Genomic DNA, 21,795 nt, shown 5'->3' with positions numbered 1-21,795 from the left:
ACAGTAAAATTACAAAAAAATAGAAAAAATAAACGAAAAACGATAAACAAAAAATTCAAATTTACAATTTGTTTTTTTTTTTTTTTTTTTTTTCATTTTGACAAGTGACGTTTAAATGACTGTTCTAACTTGTTCTGACGTTTCTCACGAAACTGTGCTGTCCTGTTCTAATCTAGAAAAATCCTCGTTGAACATACTTTATAAAGAAAATAAGAACAAATAAAAAAGTACGTAGGTATACAGCCTACTTTTTACTTGCGATATAGGTACTATAGGGCAAGTTTAGGATTCGTAAAAAAAAATCAAGCTCGAGATAACAATTTTACATGACATGTCTGTCTGTCTGTCTGTCTGTCTGTCTGTCTGTCTGTCTGTCTGTCTGTCTGTCTGTCTGTCTGTCTGTCTGTCTGTCTGTCTGTCTGTCTGTCTGTCTGTCTGTCTGTCTGTCTGTCTGTCTGTCTGTCTGTCTGTCTGTCTGTCTGTCTGTCTGTCTGTCTGTCTGTCTGTCTGTCTGTCTGTCTGTCTGTCTGTCTGTCTGTCTGTCTGTCTGTCTGTCTGTCTGTCTGTCTGTCTGTCTGTCTGTCTGTCTGTCTGTCTGTCTGTCTGTCTGTCTGTCTGTCTGTCTGTCTGTCTGTCTGTCTGTCTGTCTGTCTGTCTGTCTGTCTGTCTGTCTGTCTGTCTGTCTGTCTGTCTGTCTGTCTGTCTGTCTGTCTGTCTGTCTGTCTGTCTGTCTGTCTGTCTGTCTGTCTGTCTGTCTGTCTGTCTGTCTGTCTGTCTGTCTGTCTGTCTGTCTGTCTGTCTGTCTGTCTGTCTGTCTGTCTGTCTGTCTGTCTGTCTGTCTGTCTGTCTGTCTGTCTGTCTGTCTGTCTGTCTGTCTGTCTGTCTGTCTGTCTGTCTGTCTGTCTGTCTGTCTGTCTGTCTGTCTGTCTGTCTGTCTGTCTGTCTGTCTGTCTGTCTGTCTGTCTGTCTGTCTGTCTGTCTGTCTGTCTGTCTGTCTGTCTGTCTGTCTGTCTGTCTGTCTGTCTGTCTGTCTGTCTGTCTGTCTGTCTGTCTGTCTGTCTGTCTGTCTGTCTGTCTGTCTGTCTGTCTGTCTGTAAGAACCTCGAGCTACAGCCTAAACTACTGGAGCTATTTTCTTCAAACTTGGTAGTTAACAGTTTTTGGTGATTCCCTAGAGGAGAAATTGAAATTTTTTTTTTAGGACCAAAACTAACGGTACCTGTCATGTAACGGAAATACAAAAGTTAATTTTTTTCAAAAACGACTCTAACGATTTTGATTAAATTTTGTGTGTGTAGTAAAGCACATAGAAGCTTTCTTTGGAAATAAAAAAAATATTTTTTCTACAGTTATTAACTGTACCTGCCATAGAACGGATTTTTTGAATTATGAATTTCTCGTAAAAATTTTCTCGACCAAAATTTTTATACAGAAAAGTTTAAGCAATTATTTTTTAAAAAAAAATTTTAATTTTTCAAAAAACACATTTTTGGATTTTTAAAAAATATTTCAAAATTTTTTTTTGAAAATTCAATTTTTTGAAAACTGGTCGGTGAAAAATTTTGAAATTCCGTTTTTAGGTATAAATTAATTATTTCTTCGAAATGGAATACCAAGTTTTTTTTTGAAAAATGAAAATTTTTATATATAAAAAATTATTTTTTAAAAAAACCGCTCTAACGATTTTCGATCTCTTTTGTAAGAGATCATATAAAACGGTATTTAATTATTTATAAAATCAGATTTTATTTTTTTTGCACCACTAACGAAATTCCGTGAAAATATCAAATTTTTAATTTTCCTTTATTTTTATGAATGAAAAGCTTTAACATTAGACTAACTTTTACCATAAGAGCAAGTACGTGCGACCCCAGTCGTGCAATTTATTTTTATGGGACCCCTGATGTATCATTTGTTGGTCGCTAAGATTATTTACGCAACACTTTTTGTGGCAAATAATATATAGGTAATTTTTTTTCAAAAAACTGATTTATTTTTTTGCGATCCCTGAGGTATGTGACTGGCTACCAATATAATTTGTCTCTCTTGTATCCGAAGTAATTCATGTCAAATAACTTATCTTTTTGCTGCGTTAAGTAAGTTGCCAACTCTGCATTGTTTCCAGTCGAGGCCCTGGCATGGCACCGCCCCGCTTGCCCCAAAGGTGTGTACGCCCCTGCAAGCTGCCTACACCAATTAACGCTCCTGGTATATGAAGAACATCCGCTTTGTTAACATTTGCATTTAATGTCTAGAAAAATAGGTTGATCACAAAATAAATCTATTTTACTCTTGGAAGCATAAAAGGTATGAACATGAATATCATTTTTCGAAGTTATGTTTTAAATTAATTTTTCTTGTTTTTCTTTTCAACTAATAAATGTGAAATAACTATATTTTAAATTTTAAGGTTATTTTTTTCTGAGTTTTTATTATTTTTTGGTTTCTTGAATATGATATAATAATCAATTTTGAGTATGTGTATGTTCTTAGTAAAAAATTAATAAAAAGCTATGTTTTATCTATTCATTACAACGAAAGTAATACTTCTGTGCAAAAGTGCACCTTCCATGTTCAAACCTGCCCCACTTTTGAACATAAGAGTTATATTGGTTAAACATCAAAATTTTACATATATCAATATTTCGTCTAACTATCCAAATGTTATTTGAAATCGAAGTTCAATGTTAATGTTTATTGTTAGTAAACTTTATAGATCAAGAAAACGAACATATTTCGTTCAAGAAGTTGCGAAAGCAAAAATTCTTCAAATGTGTCCCATCCCTATAATTCTAAGTAGGCTAAAATTGATTTGGCAAGTTTTGACCCTCCAATGCCCCTCCCCAGGGTCCGGACAACTAAAGTATTGTGTAGTCATCTGCGATACATATATGTACAAATTTTCATTTCGATACGATAGGTAATTGGAAGTAGGCTAAAATTGATTTGGGTCTTTCGACCCCTCAATGCACCTCCCCAGGGTCCGGACCAATAAAATATTGTGTAGTCATCTGCGATACATATATGTACAAATTTTCATTTCGATACGATAATTGGAAGTAGGCTAAAATTGATTTGGAGTCTTTCGACCCCTCAATGCACCTCCCCAGGGTCCGGACCAATAAAGTATTGTGTAGTCATCTGCAATACAAAGTTTCATTCCGATGCGATAATTGGAAGTAGGCTAAAATTGATTTGGAGTCTTTCGACCCCTCAATGCACCTCCCCAGGGTCCGGACCAATAAAATATTGTGTAGTCATCTGCGATACATATATGTACAAATTTTCATTTCGATACGATAATTGGAAGTAGGCTAAAATTGATTTGGAGTCTTTCGACCCCTCAATGCACCTCCCCAGGGTCCTGAACAGTAAAATATTGTGTAGTCATCTGCGATACATATATGTACAAATTTTCATTTCGATACGATAATTGGAAGTAGGCTAAAATTGATTTGGGTCTTTCGACCCCTCAATGCACCTCTTCAGGGTCCGGACCAATAAAATATTGTGTAGTCATCTGCGATACATATATGTACAAATTTTCATTTCGATACGATAATTGGAAGTAGGCTAAAATTGATTTGGAGTCTTTCGACCCCTCAATGCACCTCCCCAGGGTCCGGCCCAATAAAATATTGTGTAGTCATCTGCGATACATATATGTACAAATTTTCATTTCGATACGATAATTGGAAGTAGGCTAAAATTGATTTGGGTCTTTCGACCCCTCAATGCACCTCCCCAGGGTCCGGACCAATAAAATATTGTGTAGTCATCTGCGATACATATATGTACAAATTTTCATTTCAATACGATAATTGGAAGTAGGCTAAAATTGATTTGGAGTCTTTCGACCCCTCAATGCACCTCCCCAGGGTCCGGACCAGTAAAATATTGTGTAGTCATCTGCGATACATATATGTACAAATTTTCATTTCGATACGATAATTGGAAGTAGGCTAAAATTGATTTGGGTCTTTCGACCCCTCAATGCACCTCCCCAGGCTCCGGACAGCTAAAATATTGTGTAGTCACCTGCGATACATATAAGTACAAAATTTCTTTTCGATACTGTAACTAGAAGTAGGCTAAAATTGATCTGGGTCTTTCGACCCCTCAATGCACCTCCCCAGGGTCCGGACCAATAAAATATTGTGTAGTCATCTGCGATACATATATGTACAAATTTTCATTTCGATACGATAATTGGAAGTAGGCTAAAATTGATTTGGGTCTTTCGACCCCTCAATGCACCTCCCCAGGGTCCGGACCAATAAAATATTGTGTAGTCATCTGCGATACATATATGTACAAATTTTCATTTCGATACGATAATTGGAAGTAGGCTAAAATTGATTTGGAGTCTTTCGACCCCTCAATGCACCTCCCCAGGGTCCGGACCAGTAAAATATTGTGTAGTCATCTGCGATACATATATGTACAAATTTTCATTTCGATACGATAATTGGAAGTAGGCTAAAATTGATTTGGGTCTTTCGACCCCTCAATGCACCTCCCCAGGCTCCGGACAGCTAAAATATTGTGTAGTCACCTGCGATACATATAAGTACAAAATTTCTTTTCGATACTGTAACTAGAAGTAGGCTAAAATTGATCTGGGTCTTTCGACCCCTCAATGCACCTCCCCAGGGTCCGGACCAATAAAATATTGTGTAGTCATCTGCGATACATATAAGTACAAAGTTTCATTTCGATACTGTAACTAGAAGTAGGCTAAAATTGATTTGGCGTCTTTCGACCCTTCAATGCACCTCCCCAGGGTCCGGACAGCTAAAATATTGTGAAGTCATCTGAGCTACATATTTGAACAAATTTTCATTTCGATACGATAATTGGAAGAAGGCTAAGATTGATTTGGGGTGTTTTGACCCCTCTATGCACCTCCCCAGGGTCCGGGCCAATAAAATATGGTATAGTCATCTGAGCTGGATATATGTACAAAGTTTCATTTCGATACGATAATTGGAAGTAGGCTAAAATTCATTTGGGATGTTTCGACGTCACTTTTGCAAAGAGTGACGCACATCGCTTTTTAAAAAAACTGACGCGCGTCACTTTTCAAAAACTGACGGGCGTCACTTTTTGAGAAATTGACGCGGGAGTCATTTTATGATAAATTGACGCGAGCGTCATTTTTTGAGCAAATGACGCGGGAGTCATTTTATGATAAATTGACGCGAGCGTCATTTTATAAAAAAATGACGCAGGCGTCATTTTATGAGAAAATGACGCAGGCGTCATTTTTTGAGCAAATGACGCGGGCGTCATTTTATGATAAATTGACGCGAGCGTCATTTTATAAGAAAATGACGCAGGCGTCATTTTATGAGAAAATGACGCAGGCGTCATTTTTTGAGCAAATGACGCGGGCGTCATTTTATGATAAATTGACGCGGGCATCGCTTTTCAAAAAACTGACGCGCGTCACTTTTCAAAAACTGACGGGCGTCACTTTTTGAGAAATTGACGCGGGCGTCATTTTTTGAGAAAATGACGCGGGCGTCATTTTTTGAGCAAATGACGCGGGAGTCATTTTATGATAAATTGACGCGAGCGTCATTTTATAAGAAAATGACGCAGGCGTCATTTTATGAGAAAATGACGCAGGCGTCATTTTTTGAGCAAATGACGCGGGCGTCATTTTATGATAAATTGACGCGGGCGTCATTTTGTGATGAGAAAATGACGCGGGCGTCATTTTGTGATAAATTGACGCGGGCGTCATTTTATGAGAAAATGACGCGGGCGTCATTTTTTGAGCAAATGACGCAGGCGTCATTTTATGATAAATTGACGCGAGCGTCATTTTATAAGAAAATGGCGCGGGCGTCATTTTGTAAGAAAATGACGCGGGCGTCATTTTTTGAGCAAATGACGCAGGCGTCATTTTTTGAGCAAATGACGCAGGCGTCATTTTTTGAGCAAATGACGCGGGCGTCATTTTGTGATGAGAAAATGACGCGGGCGTCATTTTGTGATAAATTGACGCGGGCGTCATTTTATAAGAAAATGACGCAGGCGTCATTTTATGAGAAAATGACGCGGGCGTCATTTTTTGAGCAAATGACGCGGGAGTCATTTTATGATAAATTGACGCGAGCGTCATTTTATAAGAAAATGACGCAGGCGTCATTTTATGAGAAAATGACGCAGGCGTCATTTTTTGAGCAAATGACGCGGGCGTCATTTTATGATAAATTGACGCGAGCGTCATTTTATAAGAAAATGACGCGGGCGTCATTTTGTAAGAAAATGACGCGGGCGTCATTTTTTGAGCAAATGACGCAGGCGTCATTTTTTGAGCAAATGACGCAGGCGTCATTTTTTGAGCAAATGACGCAGGCGTCATTTTTTGAGCAATTGACGCGGGCGTCATTTTTTGAGCAATTGACGCGGGCGTCATTTTGTGATGAGAAAATGACGCGGGCGTCATTTTGTGATAAATTGACGCGGGCGTCATTTTATAAGAAAATGACGCAGGCGTCATTTTATGAGAAAATGACGCGGGCGTCATTTTTTGAGCAAATGACGCAGGCGTCATTTTATGATAAATTGACGCGAGCGTCATTTTATAAGAAATTGACGCGAGCGTCATTTTGTGATAGATTGACGCGAGCGTCATTTTATAAGAAAATGACGCAGGCGTCATTTTTTGAGAAAATGACGCAGGCGTCATTTTTTGAGCAAATGACGCGGGCGTCATTTTATGATAAATTGACTCGGGAGTCATTTTGTGATAAATTGACGCGGGCGTCATTTTATGAGAAAATGACGCAGGCGTCATTTTATGAGAAAATGACGCAGGCGTCATTTTGTGATAAATTGACACGGGCGTCATTTTATAAGAAAATGACGCGGGCGTCATTTTATGAGAAAATGACGCGAGCGTCATTTTGTGATAGATTGACGCGAGCGTCATTTTATAAGAAAATGACGCGGTCGTCATTTTATAAGAAAATGACGCTCAAAAAATGACGCCTGCGTCATTTTCTCATAAAATGACGCCTGCGTCATTTTCTCATAAAATGACGCCTGCGTCATTTACTCATAAAATGACGCCCGCGTCAATTTATCACAAAATGACGCCCGAGTCAATTTATCATAAAATGACGCCCGCGTCATTTGCTCAAAAAATGACGCCTGCGTCATTTTCTTATAAAATGACGCTCGCGTCATTTGCTCAAAAAATGACGCCCGCGTCATTTGCTCAAAAATGACGCCTGCGTCATTTGCTCAAAAAATGACGCCCGCGTCATTTTCTTACAAAATGACGCTCGCGTCAATTTATCATAAAATGACGCCTGCGTCATTTGCTCAAAAAATGACGCCCGCGTCATTTTCTCATAAAATGACGCCTGCGTCATTTTCTTATAAAATGACGCCAGCGTCAATTTATCACAAAATGACGCCCGCGTCATTTTCTCATCACAAAATGACGCCCGCGTCAATTTATCATAAAATGACGCCCGCGTCATTTGCTCAAAAAATGACGCCTGCGTCATTTTCTCATAAAATGACGCCTGCGTCATTTTCTTATAAAATGACGCTCGCGTCAATTTATCATAAAATGACGCTCGCGTCAATTTATCATAAAATGACTCCCGCGTCATTTGCTCAAAAAATGACGCCCGCGTCATTTTCTCATAAAATGACGCCTGCGTCATTTTCTTATAAAATGACGACCGCGTCATTTTCTTATAAAATGACGCTCGCGTCAATCTATCACAAAATGACGCCCGCGTCAATTTATCACAAAATGACGCCCGCGTCATTTTCTCATCACAAAATGACGCCCGCGTCAATTTATCATAAAATGACGCCCGCGTCATTTGCTCAAAAAATGACGCCTGCGTCATTTTCTCATAAAATGACGCCTGCGTCATTTTCTTATAAAATGACGCTCGCGTCAATTTATCATAAAATGACGCTCGCGTCAATTTATCATAAAATGACTCCAGCGTCATTTGCTCAAAAAATGACGCCCGCGTCATTTTCTCATAAAATGACGCCTGCGTCATTTTCTTATAAAATGACGACCGCGTCATTTTCTTATAAAATGACGCTCGCGTCAATCTATCACAAAATGACGCCCGCGTCAATTTATCACAAAATGACGCCCGCGTCATTTTCTCATCACAAAATGACGCCCGCGTCAATTTATCATAAAATGACGCCCGCGTCAATTTCTCAAAAAGTGACGCCCGTCAGTTTTTGAAAAGTGACGCGCGTCAGTTTTTTGAAAAGCGATGTGCGTCACTCTTTGCAAAAGTGACGTCGAAACATCCCAAATGAATTTTAGCCTACTTCCAATTATCGTATCGAAATGAAACTTTGTACATATATCCAGCTCAGATGACTATACCATATTTTATGGGTCCGGACCCTATTTTTCTAGACATAAAATGCAAATGTTAACAAAGCGGATGTTCTTCATATACCAGGAGCGTTAATTGGTGTAGGCAGCTTGCAGGGGCGTGCACACCTTTGGGGCAAGCGGGGCGGTGCCATGCCAGGGCCTCGACTGGAAACAATGCAGAGTTGGCAACTTAAAGATAAGTTATTTGACATGAATTACTTCGGATACAAGAGAGACAAATTATATTGGTAGCCAGTCACATACCTCAGGGATCGCAAAAAAATAAATCAGTTTTTTGAAAAAAAATTACCTATGTATATATTATTTGCCACAAAAAGTGTTGCGTAAATAATCTTAGCGACCAACAAATGATACATCAGGGGTCCCATAAAAAAAAGTAGGCTGTATACCTACGTACTTTTTTATTTGTTCTTATTTTCTATATAATTTGTTCTTTTTCTATATCAACTCAACGTACGCCTCTGGCAGCTTGACTTTAATTTTTATACCACGTAATCGAGTTCTCATCGAAATCAGTCTAGTAGAACTTGAAGGATTCAGGCATTTTTTGTTTAATCTTCAATAATGTTATACCTAGGTTCTTTAATAAGCAAACGTTATTGCATTGCAAAATTAAACTCATAGAAGCTTAAGCTTTAAGATTGACTGGATAACTCAGTGATTTAAAGATCTAAAAAACCAAAAAAACTTCTATGAAAGATGTGTGGCAATACAGTCGCATTACAGGTAGTGATGGGAACTATCGAATGATTTGAACTATCGATAGTTAATAACTGAATGATTTTAACTATCGAATAGTTCATTCATTCATTCATTTATTCATTCGAATAAAAACTATCGAATAAAACTATCGAATAAAAACTATCGAATAAAAACTATCGAAAAAAAACTATCGAAAAAAAAAATGAATAAAAGGTTAATGGAGAGAAAAAAATTTTTTTAAACTGATTACATTCAAAAAATTTATTATGGTAAATATTTTTTGTTTAAATAATAAGCTTTCAGACGCTTTATAATTTATAGTAGATTGACATATAAAAATATATATAAAATGTTGTTCGAGGAAAAATAATTTTTTTTTTGCTTTTATCATGAAAAATTAGTGCTTTCAAAAATTCATTATTATACTTTATTATGCTTTATAATGTATATTCAGAAAGAATATTGGGCTAAAGGATAGTATAAACTTTTCCATAAAGAAAATTGACAAAATGACAAAAGAAAAAGCTGTCAGTTTTTTTTTTCGCTTATTTTGTAAAATGATTACCTCCAAAAAATTATTTATTTTTTTCTAGAAAACGTACAGATATAAATAAAGTCTAAATCCTTAGCTTAAATATCTTACTAAGAGTTGGTATTATTATCTTATTTTAATACAAGAAGTTGGCAAAAAATTAATTTTTTAATCATTTTTTCCCCATGTAAAATTATCCTCCGTAAACCGACTTTACAAACAACCAAAGTTCTTTATTTAAGTTCTAGGGGCATTAAAAAAAAAATTGTATAAAAATTATCTTAAAAACCAAAAAAAACTTCTATGAAAGATGTGTGGCAATACAGTCGCATTACAGGTAGTGATGGGAACTATCGAATGATTTGAACTATCGAAAGTTAATAACTGAATGATTTTAACTATCGAATAGTTCATTCATTCATTCATTCATTTATTCATTCGAATAAAAACTATCGAATAAAACTATCGAATAAAAACTATCGAATAAAAACTATCGAAAAAAAAAATGAATAAAAGGTTAATGGAGAGAAAAAAATTTGTTTTTAAACTGATTACATTAAAAAAAATTTAGCTCTTTTTGTTTCCTACGTACAGAGATGATTATGGTGAATATTTTTTGTTTAAATAATAAGCTTTCAGACGCTTTATAATTTATAGCAGATTGACATATAAAAATATATATAAAATGTTGTTCGAGGAAAAATATTTTTTTTTTTTGCTTTTATCATGAAAAATTAGTGCTTTCAAAAATTCATTATTATACTTTATTATGCTTTATAATGTATACTTGAATAAAATTATTTTATTCTTCAGAAAGAATATTGGGCTAAAGGATAGTATAAGTTTTTTGTAAACTTTTCCATAAAGAAAATTTACAAAATGACAAAAGAAAAAGCTGTCAGTTTTTTTTCGCTTATTTTGTAAAATGATTACCTCCAAAAAATTATTTATTTTTTTCTAGAAAACGTACAGATATAAATAAAGTCTAAATCCTTAGCTTAAATATCTTACTAAGAGTTGGTATTATTTTCTTATTTTAATGCAAGAAGTTGGCAAAAAAATAATTTTTTAACCATTTTTTTCCCATGTAAAATTATCCTATGTAAACCAACTTAACAAACAACCAAAGTTCTTTATTTAAGTTCTAGAGACATTAAAAAAAATTGTATAAAAATTATCTTAAAAACCAAAAAAACCTCTATGAAAGATGTGTGGCAATACAGTCGCATTACAGATAGTGATGGGAACTATCGAATGATTTGAACTATCGATAGTTAGTAACTGAATGATATTAACTATCGTTCATTCATAAATTCATTTATTCATTCGAATAAAAACTATCGAATAAAAACTATCGAAAAAAAACTATCGTATAAAAAAACTATCGTTTAAGAAAACTATTCCAATGAAAAAACTATCGTTCAAGAAAACTATTCGAATGAGAAAACTATCGTATAAAAAAAACTATTTGAATGAAAAAACTATCGAATAAAAAACTATTGAATGAAAAAACTATTCGAATGAAAATAGTAACTAAATGAATGATTTAAAACTATCGAATGAATGAATATTTTACAACTATCGATAGTTTGATAGTTTTTATTCAAAAGTTCCCATCAGTAATTACAGGGTTGTGTATTCGATACCCAGAAAACATCTGAAAAAGAAATTTTTGGTTAATAAGTAACCAAAACTTTGATACAGAATGCCTTACCTACATATATATTTTATTTATTTATTTATATAATAAATTAATAAATAAATACATACCTATGTATTTTATTTTTTTCTATTTTTTTTTAAGTTTTTATTTATTTATTTATCTTGTGTTTTTGTATTATTTTAAAAATAAGCAAAATATTTAATTCTTAATCGAAGGGATTTTGATTTTCTGCTTCTGAAAAGACGAAGATTTTGTTCAATTTGTGTGCCAATGTTTGTTTAATTTCAATAAAGGTATGTTTGTTAGTATCTGGACCAAAGCTGTAATTTTCATTACTTCCACGTTGTCCCCATGCACTGTGGCGTTGTAACCGCATAAAAAGCAATTTCTTTTATAAGCGTATACATCAGTAAAATTTGGCTCTACGGCTTTATTTGCCATACAAATAAAGATCCAATAAACTTTTTTTTAATTTTTCTTGTGAGAAAGTATTTTTTTATGGAAACGTGATTATTTGCTTCTAGTCCCGAAATACCTTCACCTGCGAAATTCACTGCAAGTGTTGCAGTTGGTATGATAACCAAGAACCAAAAGGGTTTATAAGCATTGTACATTGTACAAATATCCGAGGTTAAAATGGTTTTTTTTTTTATTTTTTAACCTCTTTTTTTTTCCTAGATGCATATTTTCTTAGATTCAGGATTGAGGATATAAAATACGCTTAAATCATGTTCTGCTTGAATCGCTACGATATTAAATTTAAAAATACGAAATCCAACTTTTCGTTCTTCTCAAATGAACACCCTGTTTACTTGTATAGTTAAATAAAACCTTTTGGTTCTGAATTCTCTCATTTCCAAAATGTTCACACATTTTTCCACCAAAAAAAAAAAAAATTGAAACGCACCTTTCCAAATAAATTATTATAGAATACATAGAAATATAATTTCCAAATCGGTTAAGTCATTTACGAGAAATAGAGGTCCCGAAAACGGTTTTATGACTGTCTGACAAAAGCCATCTATATTTTTATTCAATGATACTATCATACAGTTAATTCTTATTCTTTGAACAATAGTTTAAAATTTTTAACAGTGTAGAAATAATTTATCCTCTTTTTTCATTTGTTTTGCGTATTTCAGTTGATTAAACACACATTTTTGACATTTTTTGTGATTGTAAATATTTACCAAGAAACTGAAAAATATTGGCAAAGGTTAAATTTGAACTAAATATTATGAAACAAAAATAAGAAATCTTGTGCTTTTTTTAATTTTGGGTTCCATAATCAAAGAAACCTTACTTTTCCTATTAAAATCGTTAGGAATATAATACATTATTCTATTCAAATAAACTATTTCAGAAAAAAAAATAAAGTTTACCTACAAAAGTAAACAAGAGTACACATTTCTTACATGTAAACAAATCAGTTGAATGTTTTCAACAAACATATTTGTTTTAAAAATTTAAATTCATTGTTACAATATAATTGTTAATTAAATATTAACAAGTGCGTATGAAAAACAAATAATAAACAAAAATTACAATTTGAATGAAATGCACGAATTGGTCGTAAGTTCTTGCTCTAAAGTAGAAGCTATCTAGCATATGTAACTAAATATAAAAATAATTGTATTTGAATTTTATAATAATTGTATAAGAAATGTGAAAGCAATAATTATTGTTTTTATATTTGCTTTAAAAAGCGTTTTTTTCTTGTACCTATGTACTTGTAACAAAGAATTGTTGTTAAAATAAAATTTTAAAGATCACAAATTATTTTAAAAAAATAACGCATTTTTTTATAAACATTTTTTAAGTTTTAACTGACACAAAAAAAATGAGAGTCATTAACTCAGTGTGAAATTATCAGAAAGTCGACAAAAATTAAAAAAAATATTTAATGCACACATTTTACATTGATTTTTTTTTTTTTTTTCAATGTAGAAAATTTTGTATTTGCAATAGGTATTTACAATTTTTTTTAATACAAAATATTTTTATTTGCAATATAAATTTTATTTTCAATGCAAACTTTTTTCAATTGCAATAACATATTTTTTTAATACAATTTTTATTTTGCATTAAAAATTTTTTTTTGAATGCAAATATTTTTGAGTTGAAATAAATTTTTTTTTAAATTCAAATATTTTTTAGTTGCAATTAATATTTTTTGTATGCAAATTTTTTTCAGTTGCAATAAATATATTATTTTTTAGTTTTAATTTCTACTTTACGAACAACACTCAGAATTTTACCAATTACGCTTTGAAAATATGTAGAATGATCAAATTTTTTTACGGACCCGTCCGGACGTTTCATTTACCTACCATAGAAAAAAAAAATAATAAAAATACGCGAATCTATAGATACAATTTTGCCCTAATATGTGTTATTTTTAGTAACAAAGAACACTTGTGGAAATTGTACTATTGTGTCACATGGAAAATTTGTGTTACTAAAAAAAACACCCTTTAACGCAAAATATTTCAGTGTTGAAAAAAAATGAAATTGAAGTCCAAAATTAAGCTTTTTAACTCAAAAACTTGAACGACGCGACGATGGAAGCAATGTTCAAGGAATAATTGCTCTCTTCAAGAAGCTCAATGAAGCTAAGCTTAAAAATAGTTTGAAACCTTTTGGTAGCATTTGAATCAGGAAATATTCGGGGAAGACCCTAAAAATTATTTTCAGAAGAGTCAATAAAGACGAAAAAACGAAGATTTGCAAATCTTTTAGCCTTAAGCCACTAAAGTCGTCGTGATTGGGGGTGGATTTGATTGACCCTATTTTGTATTGTTGAACTCACCTAGATACAAATTCGTAAGTTTTACTCAAACGGTGCAAGACGTTTTAAGGATATAAATACCTAATCATATACCTACAAAAGTGCGATACATTTTGTAATTTTTTTTTTTTTTTGTAAAGTCAACTTAGTACAAACTACGAACTGTGGTATAAATAAAATTTGTCTAATTTAAGCTTCGATAGCGGCCTTTGTATGGCTTCTCTAAGCTCTTTCTTTTGGTTTGTTTGCTACATTTATTGCTTGTGTTTCGTTGTTAGCCCCTGATTTTTAACATCCCCTATTCAAGAAAAGATTTTCAAGAAAAAAAAATGTTCTCATTAAACATCATCAAAAGACAGCTTCTTCTTCTTGTCTCTTCTATCTTTGTCAATTTTTCTAAATAAAAAAAAAAGTTAACTCAATTTTATTTGATTAATTTATTAACATATAAAAAATATAAATAATATAAACTTTCATTAAACGTTTTTTTCTTATATTAAATCTTACAGCCTCCATCTAACATGCCTTTCATTGCAACCTTATCGACTTTGATACATATAGTCCTAGGCAAGTCTTCCACAATTTTAAAATACCTCACTATGTGCAATAGGTCTTTGGTAAGGTTTTTTCTAATGTAATCTCTTAAATCATTTTCAAGATTAATTATATTAAAACTGTTTTTAAAAACAACAAAAATAGTTCCACAATCTTCTTCAGGATTCTCTAAACTGGGTTTCCCAACCAAAGCTGATGTACGAACTCCTTCAAATTTATTAACTATATTTTCAATATCACTTGGTAAAAGTATCTTTCCATTAGCATAACGTAAAACATACTTTTTCCGAGTAAAAGCATGCAGAATATTTTCCGAATCAACCATTCCCAAGTCTTCCGAGTTCAGCCAACCTCCATCAATGAAGGCATTTTCATTTGCCTTTTGATTTTTTAAATAACCCAAAAATGGCGCTGTTGATTTGAAACACATTTTCCCAATTTCATTTGGTCCAAGAGAATTTTTATTATTACCAATTATTTTCACCATGCAACCTTTTCTCAAAACGCCTCCATTCACATTTTGTCTATTGGCCAATTCTGATAAAGCTACTCCACCTACCAGCTCGGTCATTCCGTAACATCTTCCAATTTTGCAATTTGGATTTATCTTAGCTAGATCTCTTTCAATTGCTTCTGGAGTATTTTCACCACCAAGCTTAATCCATTTTAATGAACTTAAGCTTGATGGGTCTTGAGACCGTTCTGCAGCTTCCAATACACTTATCAAAAACTGAGGAACATCGAAGTAATGAGTGACTTTATGGGTGTCAATTATTTCCTTAACAAATTCACCTGAAAGATCGTTAGGTGGAATTGAACTGTAAACTTTTTTGACGTCAAGGAACGCTGGATGCATCATACCGGAAATCTGACAAGACCAACGGATCTCACTTAGAATCATAATTACACTTCCTGGCTGTACTTGCCATCGACCATAGACACTTTCTCTCATAATGGTGTGCGAATGAATTACAATTTTTGGCAGATCTGTGGAACCTGATGTAAAACACAAGATCGCTGGTTGAGTATTTGGATCTTCAATGTGAGGAACTTGGAAGTTTTCAATGTCGACTTTTGGTTTGAAGAGTAAGTTATCAACAGACCGTTGTTGTTCCTTTCCATCTAAGGTGAGGATATGTTTCAGTTTTGGAAGACTGAGAACTTTAAGAGCTTTGAAGACCATAGACTTGAATTTATCTTCATAAATTATCACATCTGGATCGAGCAGTTCCAAATATTGAGGTATAAATTCTAAAATTAAAAAAAAAGACACATAGTTACGTCACTATTCACTTTTTCACACAAAAACCCTTACCTTCTTCGAGATAAGTTTCAAAAAAACATAATGGCGCCCCAATTGTGTAGCAGGCAAATGTAAGGGGTGTAATTTTTAAGTTCATCATAGTGAAAAACACAACTGTGTGATTCTTTTTCACACCCAGGTTTAATAAATTTTGAGCAACCGTAATAGTCTGTTCGCGAATTTGTCTAAACGTTACATGTGTACCACTATCATGATGTATTTCGTAGATTTTCTCGGGATCACTTTGCTTGAGTTTTTCCAAAATATCTGCACCAAGACCTGAAATCTTCACATCCAGTTTAGGGGCTCGCCAAATCTTCTCCGACTCAATATACTCCATTTTTTTTATTGAGAAATTATAATTTCAACAAAATTTAACGTTTTTACTCTGAAAAATTATATTCAAATGAATTGATTATTTATCAGCAAATGGTTTTAAATGCAGTTTTTTTTTTGTACAAATCAATCTAATGCCAACCGAAAATATTTACACAAGTGTTTATTATTTAACAATTCACGCGCTTGCTGGTGTTGTTTTAAGCCAATGAGTGATAAATAAGTCAAAAATTGTAGAATGGTAGATCTAATTGCCCCTATTCGAAAGCATTAAATATATTTTAGTGTTAAATTTTTTACTTTGAATTGTTGGGAAAAACATAAAAATGCATGGGTACGATAGTAATAGCGTTATCTGTCAATAAATTGCACTTAATTTTTTTTTTAAATATCTGTTTCAATTTCAGTCTTTATTTCCTTACGATAGTATATTAGCGTTATCTGTCAAGAATTTGCAATTGATTTTTTTAATGTTAAATTTTCCAGAGGAGCTACACTCTTTTTCAATTTTATTCTTTGTTAATTACATACTTCATTTATGTTGATTGGATTTTTATAAAGTGAACAGATTCTTAGGTTCATTTAGTTAGTTCGTTTTATATCGGAACAACAAAACAAAAATTAAATAAAATGCACGACTGGGTCGCACGAACTTGCTCTTGGAGTTAAAGTTGCTTAAATTTTTAAGACTTTTTATATAGAAATTTAGAAAAAAAAAAAAAAAACCGGTATATGACAAGTACCGTTATTTTTGGTCCAAAAAAATTAATTCCAAAAACCCCTCTGGAGAGTCGCCAAATAACGCTACATACCAAGTTTGACATTAATCGGTCCACCCGTTTAGGCTGTAGGTTCTTATACAGACAGACAGACAGACAGACTGACAGACAGACAGACAGACAGACGGACTTCCGGGACCCACTTTTTTGGCATTGTCTACCATCGTAATGTCATGGAAAAATGTTATCTCAACTTTTTTAACTTGCGATATAGGTACTATATATCAAGTTATGCATTCGTAAAAAAAAAAAAGTTGAGGTAACATTTTTCCATGACATTACGATGGTAGATGCCAAAAAAGTGGGTCCCGGAAGTCCGTCTGTCTGTCTGTCTGTCTGTCAGTCTGTCTGTCTGTCTGTCTGTATAAGGAGCTACAGCCTAAACGGATGGACCGATTAATGTCAAACTTGGTATGTAGCGTTATTTGGCGACTCTCCAGAGGGGTTTTTGGAATTAATTTTTTTGGACCAAAAATAACGGTACTTGTCATATACCGGTTTTAGTAAAATTGAAATATCTCAAAAACGGCTCTAACGATTTTGTTTAAAAAATTCAAATGTTACTTTTAAGCTAAGGTCTATCTTTCAATAAAAAAATTTTTTTTTGAGAATCATTATTAACGGTACCTGCCATAGAACCGTTTTTTTCAAATCCGATTATCTCCGAAACTGCTTATTCGATTTCAACGAAACTTTTTGTGAAGAAGCATTTATATAATTTAAATATAAGCCAAAAATTAGATTTTGAAAAAAATAATTTTTGGATTTTTAAAAAAATTTTGAAAATTTTTTTTTGAAAAATCAAATTTTCGAAAACGGGACATTGAATTTTTTTTGAAATTTTGTTTTTAGATGTTGATTAGTGATTTCTAAAGAATGGCGTACCAATTTTATTTTAAAACTTTTTTTCCAAAAAATTATTTATAAAAAATTAGTTTTTTAAAAAACGGCTCTAACGATTTTGAAATTTTTTTTTCTAAAAATGCATCTTAATATATCAATCAAAACTGCATACTTGTTTTGGAGGGCAATTTAATTTCAGATTTTATTTTATTTTTTTTTTAAACGAATTTTATTTTTTTTCCAAATTTCTATATAAAAAGTCTTAAAAATTTAAGCAACTTTAACTCTAAGAGCAAGTTCGTGCGACCCAGTCGTGCATTTTATTTTTTGTACGAATGCATAACTTGATATATACATAGTACCTATATCGCAAGTAAAAATAGACTGGGAAAACTTGGTAAAAACCTTGTTACTCGAAAGTGACAATTTTTAGAATTCAATATTGGATTCCAATCGTTTTCGATTGGACGTCCAGAAGCGTCCGGAAGCATTTAGAAGTCTTCTGAAACTGTTTTATTGGCATGAAAATTACAGCCAAAACGCTTCTCAGAAGAGAAATTCTCTTCTCGATTTCAAATCGGAATTCACTCAAGAAGCACTAATACATGAATATTTTAAAGTCAAATTAATCACTCAATCAATGTTTTTTTTTTTTTATTTTTTTAAATAAATTATTGTTTTCTGAAATAAATGTTTTAATTCATTTTCAAACTTACTTAAAATATTTTGGAAACTAACTTCCCCAATAATTTGCTGCACATTACCGTTTTTGAAAAATTTATAAGATTTCGTTTGAAAGAAAAAAAAAAAATAATATAAATATTTGACATTTTAAATTTAATAGAAAAACACACAAACACAAAAAAAACAGAATTGAGTGGAAGCGATTTGACCTGTTCCATTCGATTTCAGAATGAGTGAATCCTTGATTGAAACCAATCGAAAACGACAAAAGTAAAAAAGTTTTAAGACCAAGAAATAAAAAGCGTTTGTCAAATAAAATATATTAAACACTCGAAGTTGAAAATTAGTAAAAAAAAAAAGGATAAAAACACGGGTATACACCGAAAAAAAAACCAATATCAATTTAACATTTTTTAAATATCAAATTAACATTTTTAATTATCAGCCAAAAATGCTCTATAAAATGTGTTTTATGATATTTAAAATGTTAAAACAACATTTTTATTATCAGGATGATATTTAAATGTCACATTTTGGAAATTTTTTTTTGATATTTTATTATCATTTTTTCATATCAATTTCTCATTAGAAATTATTGAAAAATATTAAATAAAAAATTCTTAATGTGTACTAATTTAAAGGCGCTTTGTGTTTTTTCGAAGTTAAATGTATGAATAACTGATAAAATTTGATCGGCAATAAGATTTTACTTCACATAGTTTGGGAGAAAATAACAAAACAATTATATCACCTATAATAGAAAAAATAATATTACCACTATTTGTAAAGAATATTCACTTTCAGTAATGTTTTGAAAAAAGAAAGAAAATAGGTTTCATTATAATAAACTAAAACGTAAAATCTAGTCAACATTGATATTTTAATTGTCAAAGTGAAATTTTCACTATCCACTTAAACTTAAAAAAATGTTAAAATGATATTTTAATTGTCAAAGTGAAATTTTCACTATCCACCTTAAATTAAAAAATTTTAAAAATGATATGATAAAATATCAAAATTGATATTTTAATTGTTGGACGACTTTTGTCACTCAAAAATGTTAATTTGATATTATCAAATTTTTTTTCGGTGTACTTTTAAACGTTCCGTTCACACTCAAATCTTATTTTTTTTTAGCTGATTCTCTTAGTAATTAGATGAAAATGTATTCATAAATAATATTGATACATCATTTGAGGAAAAAAAATTAGATACGCAATATATTTTAAAACAAGAAACACTCAAATTTTGCTATTATTTTTAGCCTTATAAGGTTTTAGGCACTACCGCCATTTGCCGCCATTGTCTCGTTGTTTCCACCGGATAGTGTAGTTTTTAAGCAAGAATTTCGTGCAAAGATCTCATCCGGAACCGTCCGGAACCGTCCGGATTCGTCTTCTAGAACCATTTGAAGTTGAAATTACATGTTTTTAAAACCTGACTTGACTGTTTTTTTTTTTTTTTTAATTTATGTAGGTATAATATTTTATTTTATTTTTTACAGACATACCTATTATATTTGAAAAAAATTTACTGTGTAAAAAAAATACGACTGGGTCGTACGTAGTTGTTCTTATGTTAAAAGTTGCTTGGAATACTTATTAAGTGTCAGCTTTTTAAAAATTCATAAATGATTTTCAAAAAATTAAACTTAAAACACAATATAAAATTTATTTTAAAGTTACAAAAACATCCGTTTAAATAGTTTTGACCTCCAAACGAAGTATGCATTTTAATTTCTTATACATATAACAAGGAATTTTTAGAAAAAAAAAATATAAAATCGTTAAAGTCGTTTATAAAAAAATATTTTTTTTTTTACATACAAAATTTCCAGCATTTTTCAAAAAAATGTTTGGTATGTATGCAATTAAAAAGTAAATATTAATTGACATACATATAAGCCAAATGTTTAATATTTCATCGTTACTTTTTTAAAAAAAATTATTTTTCCAAACAAATTTTGAACTTTTATTTTAAAATCCAATAATGTTATTTTTACAACAAGTTTCTTTAAAATTGGATGTGTTGTTTGTGAGAAAATCAGAAATCTAGAAAACATAGTTCTATGAAGATTAGGCACCGTTAATAACGGACCAACAAACATTTTTTTATTTAAAAAAGTACGACTTTATTTGACAAATTACATGTATTTTTTTGAACAAAATTGTTAGAGCCGTTTTTGAGAAAAAATAACGTTTTCTATTTTAGTAGCATTAATTTTGGCCCTTAAAAAATTTTGACATTGACCTAAAGCACGTTTTAAAAACATATTATTATCAACAAAAGGTCATCACCATAAACATATTAGTTTATTTTGTTTCAAGCTTTTCAATGGTACCATTGACATTCATGTATTACAATTACATCCTGATCGATTATCGTTTTTATAGAACACAGTGTGGTTCCATTTTTTTTTGTTCCTAAGTGTATATTTTTTAAGAGTCAACGTAAAGGAATTTTTCTAAATTTTTTTTGGCCGTTATACCATTGCAAACATTTTTGTCAATTTTTAACCGATTTTCTTAATGATTTTTATAAAATCATTATTAATGGTAGATACCTGTCATAAATGAGGTTTTCTCCCAAACTAATAATTTCATTTCAAGTTTTTTACATAAATGCATTTATATAATTTTAATATAAGCCAAAAATAAAATTTGGAAAAAATTAATTTTTAGATAATAATAAAAATATGTATAGGTAGGTATTTAATATTTTTTAAAAAACGAATTATCAAAAACGGGGCATTATTTTTTTTTTATTTTGATTTTAGGCATTGATTAATAATTATTATAATAATTGCTATAAAATACCATAACAACTTTTTTTCAAAAAATTTTATTTATAAAAAAATTGTTTTTTAGAAAGCGATTTTGACTTTTGTTTTTTTTAATGCATATTTATGAAAGAAATTAAATCGAATTTTTTATATATGTAAATGCATTTGTATAGGTATATTATAACCTACCAAAAATCACGTTTTCTTCCAAACTAATAATTCAATTTCAAATTTCTTATATAAATGCATTCATATAATTTTTATATAAGCCAAACATAAAATTTTGAAAAAAATAAAAAAGAATTAATTAAATATTTTTGAAAAATCGAATTTTCGAAAACGCGACATTAAATTCTTTTTTTAATTTTGGTTTTAGGCATTGATTAATAATTGCTATAAAATAGCATAACAACTTTTTTTTCAAAAA

The 21,795-nt window shown here is 31.5% G+C and overlaps 1 protein-coding gene across 1 annotated transcript in view; it reads right to left on the bottom strand.

Annotated features, from left to right (window-relative positions):
- LOC129914890 (uncharacterized) overlaps positions 1–16,298 on the bottom strand; it is a 99,058-nt gene extending 82,760 nt beyond the window's left edge. Inside the window, exons 1-2 of the mRNA XM_055994338.1 lie at positions 15,957–16,298; positions 14,594–15,892 (exon numbers count right to left, since the gene is read on the bottom strand). Of these exons, the coding sequence (XP_055850313.1) occupies positions 14,594–15,892; positions 15,957–16,284 (1,627 nt within the window). The 5' untranslated portion in view covers positions 16,285–16,298. The remainder of the gene's footprint in view (positions 1–14,593; positions 15,893–15,956) is intronic.
- Between the last annotated feature and the right edge of the window lie 5,497 nt (positions 16,299–21,795).

The sequence above is a fragment of the Episyrphus balteatus genome, chromosome 3 (genome assembly GCF_945859705.1).
Source record: "Episyrphus balteatus chromosome 3, idEpiBalt1.1, whole genome shotgun sequence".
Lineage (NCBI taxonomy): Eukaryota > Metazoa > Arthropoda > Insecta > Diptera > Syrphidae > Episyrphus > Episyrphus balteatus.
Note: the sequence above shows the minus strand (reverse complement) of the source record. Positions and strands in the feature narration are given on the sequence as shown.